This window comes from Megalobrama amblycephala, linkage group LG21 (assembly GCF_018812025.1).
Source record: "Megalobrama amblycephala isolate DHTTF-2021 linkage group LG21, ASM1881202v1, whole genome shotgun sequence".
NCBI lineage: Eukaryota > Metazoa > Chordata > Actinopteri > Cypriniformes > Xenocyprididae > Megalobrama > Megalobrama amblycephala.
In genome coordinates this window covers 6,672,935-6,688,631 of record NC_063064.1, presented here as the reverse complement: position 1 = coordinate 6,688,631, position 15,697 = coordinate 6,672,935, and the positions used below count along the sequence as shown (strand labels likewise).

The 15,697-nt window shown below is 38.2% G+C and overlaps 1 protein-coding gene and 1 long non-coding RNA gene across 2 annotated transcripts; both read right to left on the bottom strand.

Moving 5' to 3' along the window:
* Positions 1–1,072: 1,072 nt before the first annotated feature.
* On the bottom strand, positions 1,073–9,439 carry LOC125257217 (nuclear factor 7, brain-like). Its single transcript, XM_048173686.1, has 6 exons — positions 8,883–9,439; positions 8,658–8,753; positions 2,365–2,595; positions 2,261–2,283; positions 2,061–2,179; positions 1,073–1,865 (listed from the first exon to the last, which is right to left on the bottom strand). The coding sequence occupies exons 1-6, from the start codon at positions 9,276–9,278 to the stop codon at positions 1,372–1,374; spliced, it is 1,359 nt and encodes a 452-aa protein (XP_048029643.1). The 5' UTR covers positions 9,279–9,439; the 3' UTR covers positions 1,073–1,371.
* Positions 9,440–10,885: 1,446 nt separating this feature from the next.
* On the bottom strand, positions 10,886–13,588 carry LOC125256143. The gene is made up of 2 exons (XR_007182055.1): positions 13,100–13,588; positions 10,886–12,013 (listed from the first exon to the last, which is right to left on the bottom strand). It is a non-coding gene; the product is annotated as an uncharacterized LOC125256143 (long non-coding RNA).
* Between the last annotated feature and the right edge of the window lie 2,109 nt (positions 13,589–15,697).

Here is a 15,697-nt window from a genome sequence, read left to right as displayed (position 1 = left end):
TGATGTGCTTGTAAACCACTAGTAGGCAGTGTTCGAGGTAATGCCGAAGAAGCAGCTTGTCATGTACGTTGTCAGAGAAGCTTAAAAATAGAAACAGCAGATCAGCGGCAAATAGGTAACGACTTTTGTTGCAGTATGACTGCATGTGTCCTCTGAAACAAAGCGTTTTTCATTCCTATGGAAGTTGAAAATGCTTGCTTTTCTCCTATTGCTCCACGCCAGTTTTTTGACCTGAGGGAGGGGTTCTAGTAGACCAATCACAGCGCTTGTGGTCCGCGTAGAATTAACGCGTTGTTACATTTTTGAAGTGCACGTCAGGTTACACCCCGGCTACTGCACACTCTCGACGCAGAAGTATAAATAAGCCTTTACTGAATAAAATTATGCACATGTGCAGTAAGCTGAATGTGTGCAAGGAACTAATGGTTTAAAAAACAAATCCTGAGTTTAAAGAGAAAGTTTAGCATTGTAAGCCCACTGAACCTGATCTTACCCAGGTTGGATTTGTCTGGTTTTGTCAACTATACACCTAGCTACTCTGAAACAGTGAAAAAAAAAAAAGGATTTTACCTGCGATATTTCTTTACAACATACATTCTCCCCGGGATTGAGTCTGAAGCAGTTACCACACGAACACCTGTTAAAATTACAACATAAGCGTTTTTATAATACTTTGCAACGGGAGATTTAGTTTGTGCTAAAAATACTATATGATTTTATTTACTATTCCGGCATTCACATTCAAGATTCAAGATAAACTTTCAATTTGATAAATACATATTTTACTTTTTCTTCTATCTGCACTTCATCAGGTTGATCTTAACTTTCTCCAGTATGTATGAGAGGGTCCAAATGTTCGAACTGATAAGGCACTGGACCTGCACTGTCAACAATCTGTTCACAGTGCGATTTAGGGGAATCTGGTGGGGAGTCGAGTCAAGTCAAGTCACCTTTATTTATATAGCACTTTTAACAATGCAGATTGTGTCAAAGCAGCTTTACAATGATAACTGGCAAATAATTTTGGCTGCACAGCAGCTCTTAAAGAAAATGGTTTCATTGTCCAGCTTAAATAAATTCAGTATTGATTCATTCCATCAAGGTTCGTAGTGTTAAAAAGACGGACTCTCTTTCACCTAAATTATTCAAGAGTGCTGGAGAGGTTTCCAATCTAATCAGGAGTAAAAAGATGGCATCAGAGAGGAGGAGACACACTTTCCAACAAAGAAAGAATAATTGGCCTGATCTGAACAAGAATCCTAAAACTGTCTCTAATTGGTCTAACTGTAGTAAAAGTGCTATAGAAAAACTAATTGATGAATGTAAAAGATGAAAGCTGCTCGATTCAGACCTACAGGTGTAAGTTAACGTTTACTGACTATTGAGTGGTAAGATCCTCAGAGGAGAAAAACTATCAAAGAAAGCAAAGAGTGTGTCAGTGAAGGTTGTTGTGAATGTGTGTAGATGTGTGTTAGTTACAGGATCAGAGAATGACACCGTTCCTCTGTCATAGTCCAGATCAACTCTCACACGATCAAGCTTCTGTTTAACTTGAAAACCAGGCCGTTCATACAGTCCATATTGATCATATTGCACACTCCAGACATCAGTATAGAAAACTTGTCGCTTCCTCTGGTTTGATGCTGTAGTTACTCCAAGACTCCAGCATTGACTTTCTTTAACCTCCACATCCCAGCAGTGTGTTCCTGAGTTAAAACCCTCTGAACCCAGAACACAGTAATAATCGTCAAATCTCTCTGGATTATCAGGAAGCAAATGTTTGTTCTCTCTCCATCTCACACTGGTCAGCTCATCAGACAGGATGAGACGTGGATGAGCTGTGTTTGGATCCAGAATCACAGGAGCTGATGAGACACAATCAACAGATGCTTTTATTCTGATGTTCATATAATGATCAAGAGTGAACCGTACACAGATTATTATGAATTATGACACTCGTCCTGTTGATCAAACACATCAGAGATCTTTAAAACTGTCAATCTTCCCCTATGGGTCATTTCCAGTGTGTGTGTAAGAGCACAGATCTTCTCCAGACTCACTGTTGTGGACGATGTCCTGCATCTTCTTCCAGACTCTGAACTGCAGGTTGCCCAAGTAACGTGACACATGAATCAAAGCTCCAGAAGGCATCTGTGGATCCGGCTGTGAGATCTGGACTCTGGAAGAACATTCAGGAGTCAGAACTGCAGTGGCTTTGGATCAGAACCAGAGAGACCAGAGACACCAGCAGATCACTCACCTTTCCATTGAGACTGGAAACTTCTGCAGAACAAACACATCATTTATCATCAAGAACTCAATCGATCAATCAATCATCAATCAATCAATGATGTGAAATCAGACCTTCAGAAAGCAGACGTCATTGTCTTTCATCATCTCCTCCATGTCTTTGATTGTGTGTGAAAGAGCTGTGATGTGTCTGTTCATCTCCTCCAGCTTCTCCTTCATCATCTGCTTCTTCTGCTCCTCTTCCTCCCTCAGTGCAGTGATTGTAGCTTCTTCTTCATCTCTGAGAAAATGATGAAGCTTCTCAAACTTCTGTTTAATCTGACGCTCTGTGTGCTCAGCTTGAGACTGAAATCACATCACATTCACTTCAATCATCTCAAAGACACAACTGATTCTGAAACAGCATGAAGAGTGAGAGTGTAAATGTGGGTTAGTTAGCAGAGTAGTTTTGTTTAATTAGATAATAATATTAAATAATAATATAAATTGCATAACTGAACTTTTACTAAACAGTTGTCAAATATTTTTGATAGAAAATAATAAGAACTGACAATTATGGGCAGCTGGTTGTGCTCGACACATTATTGGTTATTTAATTTTTGTGTGAAAAAGACTAACAATAAGAACAAGATCGGACAATTATAAACATGATAGAAATTAATTAAATGCAAAAAATTTTCACCTAATTAACATAACTTTCAAAAGTCAAAAACAACTTGTCTTTACTACATTTCTTTCTAGTGGGAAACATAATGATGAGGATACATACACACTGTTAGACATTTCAAGGGGTTTTTACAGTAACTTACTGGCAACACTGTTGCCAGTAAGTTATTGTAATTAAGATTTACAGTACTATAACCGTATTTCAGTTTTACAGTAACTACATGGTACTGTAATTATATAATGCGGTGCAATTACTGTAAAAAACCCAGATAATCAGTACACTACTGTAATTATTTGTCCTAAATATAGATTTCATAATTTTTATATAGAATTAATTATAGAATTAATTTAATTAAGTACTACTGAGATACAATTCACACAAAATTATTCCAAAATATCACTTTATTTTTTATTTAAAACATTGCATATATATCACAAAATAAACAGTCTGCCAATGCTGGAAAGGATGTGTTAAAAATGAAATTAGCGCAAAGAAAATAGCACAAAGATGTGTAAACGTGTTAAATTAACACATTATGTGTTGTCCTTCACTACACGCATTATGTTAAAAAACATAAAATGATGTAAAGTCAATGGTTGTTTAGCTTATTTTTTAAAAGAATATTATAATTAAATATCAAAAATTACATTCATAAAACTGCAAAATATAAATACATTTTTAAGCAGTCAAAAATTAAATGTCCAACACAGGACAAAACAGTTATTTTCTCAATCACATTAGGTAACATGACACATAACCCCACTTTCAAAATCATTTCACTATTTCCAAATTGATTAATGTACACTAGTGGCCAAAAGCACTTAAGTGTCTTAATGTTTTTGAAAGAAGACTGTTCAAGAAACATTTCTTCTTATTATCAATGTTCTCCTCTAAATTCATTTAAAAAAAAAAACGCACCGTTTTTGTCCACCTTTGGAAATAAATGAACTTCTCCAAAAATTGTGCCCACGAACACAGATGTACTCAGTCCTTCAGAGGAGATCCCGGCTCTAACACTATATAAAAACATGAGAATGAGAGAGAGAGAATTCCATATTAGTGTCAAATAATTTTTAACCTCCATTTTTAAACTTTTTTTTACTATAACTTAAAGGGTTAGTTCACCCAAAAATGAAAATAATGTCATTTATTACTTACCCTCATGCCGTTCCACACCTGTAAGACCTTCGTTCATCTTCAGAACAAAAATCAAGATTTTAGTTGAAATCTGATGGCTCAGTGAGACCTGCATTGCCAGCAATGACATTTCCTCTCTCAAGATCCACTAATGTACTAAAAACATATTTAAATCAGTTCATGTGAGTACAGTGGTTCAATATTAATATTATAAAGCGACGAGAATATTTTTGGTGCGGCAAAAAAAACGACTTATATAGTGATGGCCGATTTCAAAACACTGCTTCATGAAGCTTCGGAGCATAATGAATCAGCGCGTCGAATCAGCTGTTCGGAGCGCCAAAGTCACATGATTTCAGCAGTTAGGGCGGTTTGACACACGATCCGAATCATGATTTGACACAGAAGATTCATAACGCTCCGAAGCTTCCTGAAGCAGTGTTTTGAAATCGGCCATCACTAAATAAGTCGTTATTTTGTTTTTTTGCCGCACAAAAAATATTCTCGTTGCTTTACAATATTAATATTGAATCACTGTACTCACATGAACTGATTTAAATATGTTTTTAGTACATTAATGGATCTTGAGAGAGGAAGTGTCATTGCTGGCTATGCAGGCCTCGCTAAGCCATTGGATTTCATCAAAAATATCTTAATTTGTGTTCCGAAGATGAATGAAGGTCTTACAGGTGTGGAACAACATGAGGGTGAGAAATAAATAACATTATTTTCATTTTTGGGTGAACTAACCCTTTAAGTATGTATATATATATATATATATATATATATATATATATATATATATATATATATATATATATATATATATATATATATATATTGGTAACATATTTTTGTCATATTCAAAAATTTCAGCTGAACTGTAAATTAAATTATACCAGATTAAATTTTAATACTTACATATCCTAAATTCTGTCCAAAAATGCTGAGATCCATAGAGAGAAAGACTGCAATCGACGATTTGGCCAATTTCAGCTTGTCTGCAGTGAAGGGGAAGCTGTTTGAGACAAATAAACAGTAAGACGCATGCAAGAAATCACTATGTGATGATTTTTCTCCTCCCTACAGTACTTAACCCACCTGTGCGCTGATATTAGGACCTTCCTGGTCAGTCAGGACTGCAATGGTAGAGTCTTCGGCCTAATAAAAGATCAAAATAATTCAAAAGTATAAACTAAAGTTGTTTAGAATGTTCACATTGTTCACATATTGCTAATTCAACAACGCTAATGACTGCATTAACTGTGCTTCAGCATACTACTGACAATGACAATGAACTTTGTGGCCCGCAAAATTTCGCTGTGGCGCGCTTTTAAACCATTATTACAATAACATAGGCAGAAAACATTGCTTTTGTTAGGACATTTAAGTAACAATATGATTTCAAGTAACGTTACAGCTTAACTTACCTCAGAAATCTTGCTAGCAGTCACCGGCGCTTTGGTGCAGTTGAGACCTTTAAAACACATAAATTGCAGTAAATATTAAATTCCATAATCTAACAAAATCTTTTGTCAAATGAAACGTTAACGCAGTTTACCGTGGTAAAGATTTTTTTTTTTTACCTTGCTTGCTGGTCTCTCTCTCTCTCTCGGGGAGAAGTCTTCATGGAGTGCATCGGTACACCGGCCGCAGACTGTGGCACTGCCGCCCTGGTTCCGTCTCTAATGTAAGTTACCTCGGACGCGAACGACGCGATCCAACAAAAGACAGTCACAGAACCCATTACAATCACTGTTTGCACTGAATGCTCCGGCGCGACACGACAAATCCCAGACACAGACAGTGCGATGCCCCGTTATATGTATGGTACTCCGAGTCCAAGCGCTCGCGCTATTTCTGACACAAGGTTTGCATTTTGTAAAGGTCCGGTAGCTTCAGTGTGTCCAATATAGACAGCCACGGGCTGTTAGCATTGTAGACACGCGGTGTGAGGCGAAACATGTCAAACCAAATGTACAAAAATAGGAAAATAAAAAACACGATGGAATGGAGCCAGAGGATCCGTTACAGCAAATACAGTAGTATACTGCAAATTTTAAAAATACAGTAAATCACTGTATGTGGTGCTTGACGTCACAGAAAATTCCCATAATGCAAAGGGAATCACAGTTATTTACTATAAAGAGAATTAGCAGTATAATACTGGGTGATATATGGTAAATAACTGTAGAAATTACAGAAATGTCTAACAGTGCAAATTACACATATTTACAAAGCAAAGGGTGTATTCAATCAGTAGTTCATTCAGTAGGTCCAACCCAATGAAATGCTCCTTCACAGTCAGCACTTGAAAACTATTGGCCTCGTGCTTTAGTCAAAGTCAAGGCTGAGTTTTGGTTTGTGGTCAAGCTTTCTTTGGGAGTCTGACTTGGAAGATTCGATGGACTGAACACTCTTGATGGCATGAATCTCTGCTATTGGGTAATATCATGGTCTGACTCATTTTTCAGAATGACTGGTATGCAGCATGGCAGCTTAGGTGAAAGGGATTGCACAGCTGTGTCATATGCATACTCTACTATAACTTTTTTGTCTGTCTCTGACTCAGGGGCGTCTACTGTAATTATCCTATGAATAGACCGATACTGTATAAGAAAGTCATATACTTCTTCATCAGCTACTACCCCCACTAACTGAGTTAGGGATTTTCACACTGATGTTTGAACTACTTCCATCATGAAGCATGGTCTTGTCTGTGGTTATTACTTTTATATCTGCCTTGACCACTCCTGGCTGACTCGCCAAATTTATGCAGCACTTGCATCCTGCAATGTAAATACTATCCACTAAACCAGTTCAAAACTTGAAAGGAGTAAGAAGGAAGATATAAAACTTATACTGGAGACCAGAGGTTGAATATAGAAACTTGAGGGATTTCTGTTGTGACGATATCACAGTTATTAATCAATTTATGGGTGGAATATGAATATAATAATTCATATAGTCTTATGAATTATTATGCACATACCGACCCAAGGGGGAATTAACCATATATGGTGAATTAACTACAACGAATTATAATCAGTCACATATATGGTTAGTTCTGTTTTAATGATTATGTAGAGAACTACCGGTCCGTCCAGCACACCGGTAAGTTCACAGACTATTACGAAAGAAATATTATCCCGTGGCCACAAGGATAAATTTCTAGGATAGCATCCAAACGTAAAGCTAGGATATTAGAATCAGAACGTTAAAGTGACTCGGTTATGGTTGAAGGAGCAAGTGAACAAAAGCGTGGATATGATATGTTTAATATACAGAACGGGTAATACAAAGGTTATACGGATAAATGTACACAAGTAGATACAGATACATACAAGTGAAAGTAAAAGGCAGAAAAGAGAGAGATGATCAAAGGATGGCCAAAATTCCAACAGTTAACCTTAAAGAGCCAGCAAGGAAACCCAGTATTTAAAATCTTAACAAATACTTGCATATAGGTTCGTTGTGGTGCTTCGAGTTTCGGAGCGCTCAATGTGGTCGTTGGTCCTTCAGGAGGTGATTCTCAGCGAAGTTTCAAGCGAAGGCCTAACTGGAAGTAAGATGACCGGAAAATAAAGAAGAGAGTCCGTCTCTACGGCAGGAACGTGTGCAGAAGAACTTGTGCATCGAAAAGACGCGTGTCATGGTGTTTTAAAGACAACAGACCAGAACGCCTTCTTGATAACGTCCTCCAATGCTAGCGTTGTAATTTGGCGGGTTTCCACATTCCTTTGTCCTGTCTCCCGAATTAATTTATGGTATGTTGAATCAGTACATTTTCTTCATAGTATTATTAAACCTTGAACGATGCATTTGACAGAAATGTAACGTACATGAGTGAATAGCTCGGATTCACAGCTTTACGGAGAGATCAAACTCGACAGGTGTCTCTCGTCATATAAAGAAGATACACTTTACACTCTATTACTATCGTTTAACATGAAAACTAACCTACTACAGTCAATTCTACGATTCTACACTAGTAACACATACATGCCGCGAGCACTATAATGGCAGATACATTCATATTTGCAGGTATAATATTTGTGTATACAGTCTTTGTATGTGTGTGTGTGTCTGTGGGTGCGTGCGTGTATTTTCCTTTTTATGACCGTTTGGAATTCGGGCCTGTCTTCGAAACCCGATCCGTGGCGTTCGCATCTCCTTTGAAGTCACAGAGGAGAGGTTTGGGCCTTATCGAAACAGTCATAAAAAAAGAGTCTCGTGATCCATTAGTGTCTGCCGGGCCGGAATCGATGTAAGATTTACAAACCAAAGTTCCATGAATTGAGACTGAAACACAGTTTATGGTGGGACCTGCTCATCTTTGAGACTGTGCAGACCCTACACTGTGAACCAGAAATACGACTCGGTAAATGAAAGTGAATGATTTTTTTTTCTTCAAAAACACAGATAATATAAAGACTTATAGGCATAATTAGTATATACTATTTATATAAATACATCCAATGCATTCAACATTTCTACCCAACATTTCTGTGTATCAGTCTATAATGGAACGTAATTATGTCAGACAAATCAATTCAGCTGTTCTAATCAAAGTTGTAAATATGTCAAAAGTATCAATCCTCACCTTGATGTGTTGAACTGTTTTCTCAAACTCTCCTTTAATGTTTTCATTGTGTTTCAGTTTCTCTTGTAAGGACTTCAGTGCTGTATTGAGCTCCTCCTGCAATTTAATGTTCAAATCTATGAGACACCAGAGATTTCTGTAATACGTTCATGTGTGTAATATGAGCAAAATAGAGACATTTGTTAATTTATGATAAGCTTTAATCCTCAGAAATAAATGTCTTACCTTATATGATGAAACCACTTCACCGATGGGTCTGAATGTGTGATTTTCATGTTGTTGTGAATCTCTGCACACTAAACACACAGGCTGTTTGTCCTCCAGACAGAAGAGTTTGAGTTTCTCACTGTGTAAACTGCAGATCTCCTCAGATCCTGATGAACACTTCTCATTTCTCTCCTTCAGGAACGACTCACACAAGTTTTTTAACACAAGATTACATGGAGGATCATATCTTGAGGATCTTCTCCTGCAGACAGGACACTCCTGAGTTTCCTTGATTCTCCAGAACTGTTGAAGACACTCTTTACAGAAACTGTGACTACATGATAAAATAACAGGATCCCTGAAAATATCACGACACACGGGACAAATATAATCATATTCAACTGGTGAATCCATTTTCACTGTTTGAGCTCCAGCAATCACAAGTGTAATGTCACTTTCTGAATAAAGGTTTCAAAAATAAACAACGACAAGAATCACAAAGATCTGTTATCTGATCAGAAACAAACTTCCCATAAATATTTCTTGAAAGTGTTTCTCTTCATTCTTCTTTGATCGATGATTCCTTTTTGATTATGTCTTGAAATTAAAAAAGGCATCAGTATAAGTGAAGTGAAGTAATGAGTCAGTCTCTTCCTGGTAAATGATGTAATAGGGTGGACCAGTTTCTGATTATCTTTAGGTATGTTGTGCAGCAGATCAGACAGTAATATCAGGATTTATTCAAGTTCATGCCAAATAAATGCATTCATAATGGACACAGAGAAAACGTATACTTTTTGGGGTGTACTCACTTGTGTGGCCAGCGGTTTGGACATTAATGGCTGTGTGTTGAGTTATTTTGAGGGGACAGCAAATTCACACTGTTATACAAGCTGTACACTCACTACTTTACTTTGTAGCAAAGTGTCATTTCTTCAGTGTTGTAAAGGTCAACTTGTTATCATCAGGTGTCTTCAGTAATCAAGCAATCATCACTTAATTAACCACTTACACTGCTTCAGTGTTACTTTTAATACCCTGCTGATGGTTCCCATATGAACACGAAGTGGTATAATTTAACACCGGGGAATTTACTGTGCAAGAACTCTTTAAGTATTTAAATAGACTACAGGTGCTGGTCATATAATTAGAATATCATCAAAAAGTTGATTTATTTCACTAATTCCATTCAAAAAGTGAAACTTGTATATTATATTCATTCATTACACACAGAGTGATATATTTCAAATGTTTATTTCTTTTAATTTTGAGGATTATAACTGACAACTAAGGAAAATCCCAAATTCAGTATCTCAGAAAATTAGAATATTGTGAAAGGGTTCAATATTGAAGACACCTGGTGCCACACTCTAATCAGCTAATTAACTCAAAACACCTGCAAAAGCCTTTAAATGGTCTCTCAGTCTAGTTCTGTAGCCTACACAATCATGGGGAAGACTGCTGACCTGACTGTTGTCCATTGACAGTTCAGACCCATTGACAGCTTGCACAAGGAGGGGAAGACACAAAAGGTCATTGCAAAAGAGGCTGGCTGTTCACAGAGCTCTGTGTCCAAGCACATTAATAGAGAGGAGAAGGGAAGGAAAAGATGTGGTAGAAAAAAGTGTACAAGCAATAGGGATAACCGCACCCTGGAGAGGATTGTGAAACAAAACCCATTCAAAAATGTGGGGGAGATGCACAAAGAGTGGACTGCAGCTGGAGTCAGTGCTTCAAGAACCACTACGCATAGACGTATGCAAGACGTGGGTTTCAGCTGTCGCATTCCTTGTGTCAAGCCACTCTTGAACAACAGACAGCGTCAGAAGCATCTAAAAACAAAAAGGACTGGACTGCTGCTGAGTGGTCCAAAGTTATGTTCTCTTGTTAGATCAAAATCTCAATAATAGGTAGAATATTTGTAATTCCAGTCATCAGTTAAGAAACAGGTGCCTCAACCCCTGTGATGTGTGGCAACAGCAGCGCGAGATCTCGGGAGAATGACCAAGCAGACACAGATCAAGTGTGGTACAAAGCATTCTCAGATTTATTCAGGAAGAAGGGTCATATTTATAGACATAGGTTAAACAACAATCTCCAGGATGGCTTGAGCATCCAATCATACGACTTACCATGTAAACCTTACCATGTATGGCATTTCACAAAATGTAATAACAAATAAGAAATGTATGTGCGTAAATGTGTGTGTGTCTTCAACTTCTGGTTACGTGTGAGAGTGTCAGTGTGTCCAAGGACTACTGCTTGTTGTTTTGTCTAGGTAGGCACATGAGCTGCACAATGGAAAAATCCCAAGACACAGAGAAAGTCAGAAAGTGAAGCCCAAGAAATAAAAAAATATTTAACAATGGCCACTTTAAATCATTTATGATTTAGTGCTTCCCTTTAAAGAAAATTGATCAATCTGTTTTTCAAATAATAGCAAGCAAAATCTAAACACATAATCATAATCTAATACTGTGATCTATGGATTATTCCAGGACTTGTCTTAATCATTCCCTGTATGGATTGTAATATGCATGGAGCCAAACATAAAAGCAGTAAAATCATCAGTAAACAGTAAATAGTAGAACAGGAAACAACAAATTAAAGTATGTCGCCCAGTTAGAGAACCATTGTCCTTTTTACATAGTTCATGTTGATTGTCTTGGCAGCATTGTAAGTTAGAGGGACAACGGACCAGACGCTGTGTATGGCATGACAAATCAAAGAATCCTTGGTGTCGTCCATGTGTCCATGTCATGGCAGCAGGCATAGCCGAGTTCAAAGTTATTGTTACAAGTCCCATTCTGCAGTCAAAGTTTTCTCCAACACTGCTGAACTGCTCTCTCCTTCCATGGTCCTTGACGTTATGTTGGTCCAGATTAACTAGTCAGATCGCATATGGACGTAACGCTGCGTGTTCAGCTCCTTTCCGGCCATATGTTTACTCTCCTAATTAATCTGAACGTCCCCTTGGCACGGGGCAGCCTTCAGTCTACTCGCGTGCATCAATTGCGGCTGCAGGTCAGTCAGCACTCCCATCCTTGTCACTGCAATCACCATGGCCGGCCCCAGATATTTTGGCTCTCCGATCTTGACTGGTTTCAGACTCCTTATCAGCACCTGCACAAACTTGTGTGTTGGTTTCTCTGAGGGGAGAGGAAGAGTTAGTGAAACATCACCATTAATAGAATTACATTTTTCGACCAGCTCCGTGACATAGTCGTCCAGGATCCTCCATTTCACCTAAAGAAGAAAAATGCCAGCGCGGCCTTTGACCAATGGTGTCGGGAAAGGCCTACCCATCAGAATTTCAAAAGGAAACATTTTAGTAGTGGAGGATGGTGTCATTCGTATTTCAGCTAAAACAGCTTGCAATACAGTCATCCAATTTTTTCCGTCTCTAAACACGCTTTAGTTAATATATCTTTGATCGTTCTGTTAAATCAATTAATAGTTAAAGTTTTAGCCAATAATTGTGTTACTTTGGATGTAAAATGTGTTCCATAATCATTTTAAATGACACTTGGTATCCCAAATCTGGGTATAATTTCTTTGCATTTTTTTTTTGCATTCTCCCTCGCACATAGGAAAGCTTCTGGCCACTTTGTGAATCTGTCAATGGATGTTAGTTTTTGCACAGATAAAGCATTAATTGCCTGAGCTGTCTTAGCAGCATTTGTGTGCGAGAGACCATGATAGTGACGTATAAGCAACACAAGTGTCGACTTTGGCCAATTGATTACTTACTTGCTTCCTCTTAATCTCCTGCTGCATGTCCCCTAACCTTGACTATGGCCTCTTTGCTCGTCAGCTGCACTACATTAATTAAATCTACTATCAAATCAGAATGCGTACTTAGAATTAGTATAAATTTTGACAATTTTATTAACAAGTTCCACTGCCTGTGCTGATGTGTATGGTAATGTTTTTCTGCATAACTATAAACCATCTGATGGTTTAGAACATGAACCGTCAACATATAGACTAATGATGGGGACTATCCCCCTCTTCTAGGGCCGTATCTAACAGATCGGTCCTACAAGCAGTTTCAGTTTCAATTGATTTCAAACAATCAGGTACCTCATCAGTGCTGTCAGTGGTTTGGTCAGCAGTACCAAGCAACTCTCTCAAAGCAATGACAGCAGTGTGTGGCACAGATGTTGGCTTAATCATTGAATTTGTAGTTGCACTGTGCCGTCATGTGTATTAAAATGATGTAAAATTGCATTTACCTGATGTGAGGTGTGTAACGTTTTTTCAGCATCTCATACCATCAGGGCAGCAGCAGCCACTGCTCGAAGGCAGACCTTGTGTAATGTTGTCTAATGTTTTGGAAAAATATGCCAAAGGGCGATAACTTGTACCGTGTTCCTGGGCCAGTATCCCCGCTGCAATGCCCCCGCTCTCGTGCACATAAAGGTGGAAGTCTTTTTTGTAGTTCATTTCAACAGTCCACTTGATGACTTGTTGTGGTGAGGCTTGGTGTCAATGGCCTTCTGAGATAATGTGTCCCAGATAACAGACTTGTGGTCTCACCCACTGTACTTTCTTTCTTGAAGCAGACAATGACGGAGGCCTGTTCAGTTCTCTGCTGTCGTTGTGGCTGAGATGAGCGTAGTTGGTGGGAGCTTGATGTTGCTGAGGGTTTTGTGCACGATTGCAGAGAACACAGCAGGCGAGTCAACATAGCCCTGAGGAAGACGTGTCCATGTAAATTGTTGTTGTTTGTACATAAATGAAAATAATGGCTGCACCTCTTCAGATATCAGTATGCTGAAAAAAAAAATCAGAACATATATAAAGGACAGTATAGAATTTATGTGTAGGATATTGAATTTATTATAGTTACCACATCCAGTACCACTGGTGAAAGATCAGATCTTTGATCTTTCTCAAATCTTGTGTCAGTCGCCAACTTTGTCCATCTGCTTTGAGAATAGGATTAAAAGGTGTGTTATATGGTGAGTGCGTCTTAATAATAATGCCATGTTTTAACAAATTATCAATCACAGGTTCAATGCCCTTCTGGAGAAAGAGGGTATTGTTTTACATGTTTTTGTTTTCAGTAACGCAGTGTACGGTTTATCATTGATGAAAGCTTGTGCTTAGCCCACAGTTTCACAGTTTTGGATTTACTCATTTCAGTGACGCTATCTCTTCTCCCTCACTCTCAGCTTCACACAGTAGGATGAGGGTGTGGCTCAGTGGACACCATCAGCACAAAAGGAAAGAAAAAGAAAAATCATTATCAAAATCATTTTCAGAAAATGTTGACCATCACTTGTGACCACAGGCAATATTTTTTACCATCTACATTCAATTCCAAATTTGGAAAATCAGTTTTGTTATTTTTATATTTTAGAGTGAGCAGAAGTACTTGGGGTTCCTTCACTCCTTAGGCATCCCTATTGGGGAGTCCATTCCATTCTGTTTGGTATTTGTTACTCTTGGTTGGAGTTTTTAATTCTCCTTTTTGTCTGTTTCTCCCTGTCTGCGTCTCCCTGTCTGCGTCTTTCCCCATCATTTCGTTTCCTGCACTCTTTTGCCCAATGACCAGGTTTGCCACAATAATGACATTTCTCTCGCCTTCCTTTCCCTTTTCCAGTCATTTTATCATTTTCTGTTTTCAGAGAAGGACACACATCAATTATCTCTGTCTCTGTCACATCATCCCCCAAAGTTCTGAGGAGTATTACTTTAAAATCTGGACCTGTCAGTTGTGCATAACGGGTATGACATTTCAGAATCTACACAAATTTCACTGGATGAGAGGGAGAAGGCAGATTGTTACATATACTTTCAATGTCACTTGCCTTAGCAGGACATATGGAAATTTGATTTCCCTGTCTCACAAACATTAAAGCATGCTTTGATTTTTGTTCACATTTTGCTTTCTCGCAGTCTGCCCGTTTACTGGTGGGATATAATTTTGATGGAATGAGAGGTTTTTTCAATTCCTCTACTGTAGGCGCCTTATATTGACAAATATTTGAAGGGGATGTTGAGGCATAGGGCTGATATGGATACCCCTTTTTTCCTTTTTTAAATTTTAGCCTCTCTGGACCTTTATCCCAATATGTTTTCATTTCTTTCCATTTACTGTACGACTTTTTCATGTACTTATCATTCCACTCTGGGTCTCCCCAGCCCCCATTAATCATCGAATTTGCACTTTCCATATCCCCTGGCTTAAAAGAGCCTTCTTTGGGGAAAGGATCCAATTGTACTTTTCCTTGAGTCCACCCCTCTAAATTTGATAAATAGGGTTCAGTCCAATATCCACAATTATTTCTAAACATCCAATTTCGGGGTGTCTCATCTTGAATTGGTCTTGATATCTTTTGACCCATCCTTCACCTAATTTGATTTTTAATTTGCCACACCACACCAAAGGGGTCTTTTTTATAATTCTTTAATTATAATTATTCAGCCAATTTTATTAATTTGTCAACCGGAATATTCCCATCAACACTTTATTTTCCGTCAGAGCGGATCTAAACGGATATCCGTCAGAGCGGATCTGCACGGATCTTCCTCGCACCGGAGGGATTACCAAAATATTTGCCAGGTAGCTGTGCGTTTAAACAGTACCCTTCCAGACAAATCTTCCTGGACTAACTCTTAGAGCTGCATCCAAGGATAACATGGGATGAGTTCAATCAATCCTACCACCACAGGAAATTATTAAAAAACAACTTACCTGTGATGAAGGATGACCTCTCAGTCCCCCAGTCCCGTGTTTCTTGGGAATATCCCGGACGAGCCCCCAAACTGTTAGATCAAAATCTCAATAATAGGTAGAATATTTGTAATTCCAGTCATCAGTTAAG

Excerpts from the sequence above, each read along its gene's own strand:
- LOC125257217 (XM_048173686.1), bottom strand. The coding sequence starts at position 9,278 with ATGGATTCACCAGTTGAATATGATTATATTTGTCCCGTGTGTCGTGAT. Across the intron at positions 8,754-8,882 it reads AAGTGGTTTCATCATATAAG|GAGGAGCTCAATACAGCACT; the intron begins GTAAGACATTTA and ends ATTAAATTGCAG. Across the intron at positions 2,180-2,260 it reads TTTCCAGTCTCAATGGAAAG|AGTCCAGATCTCACAGCCGG; the intron begins GTGAGTGATCTG and ends ATGTTCTTCCAG.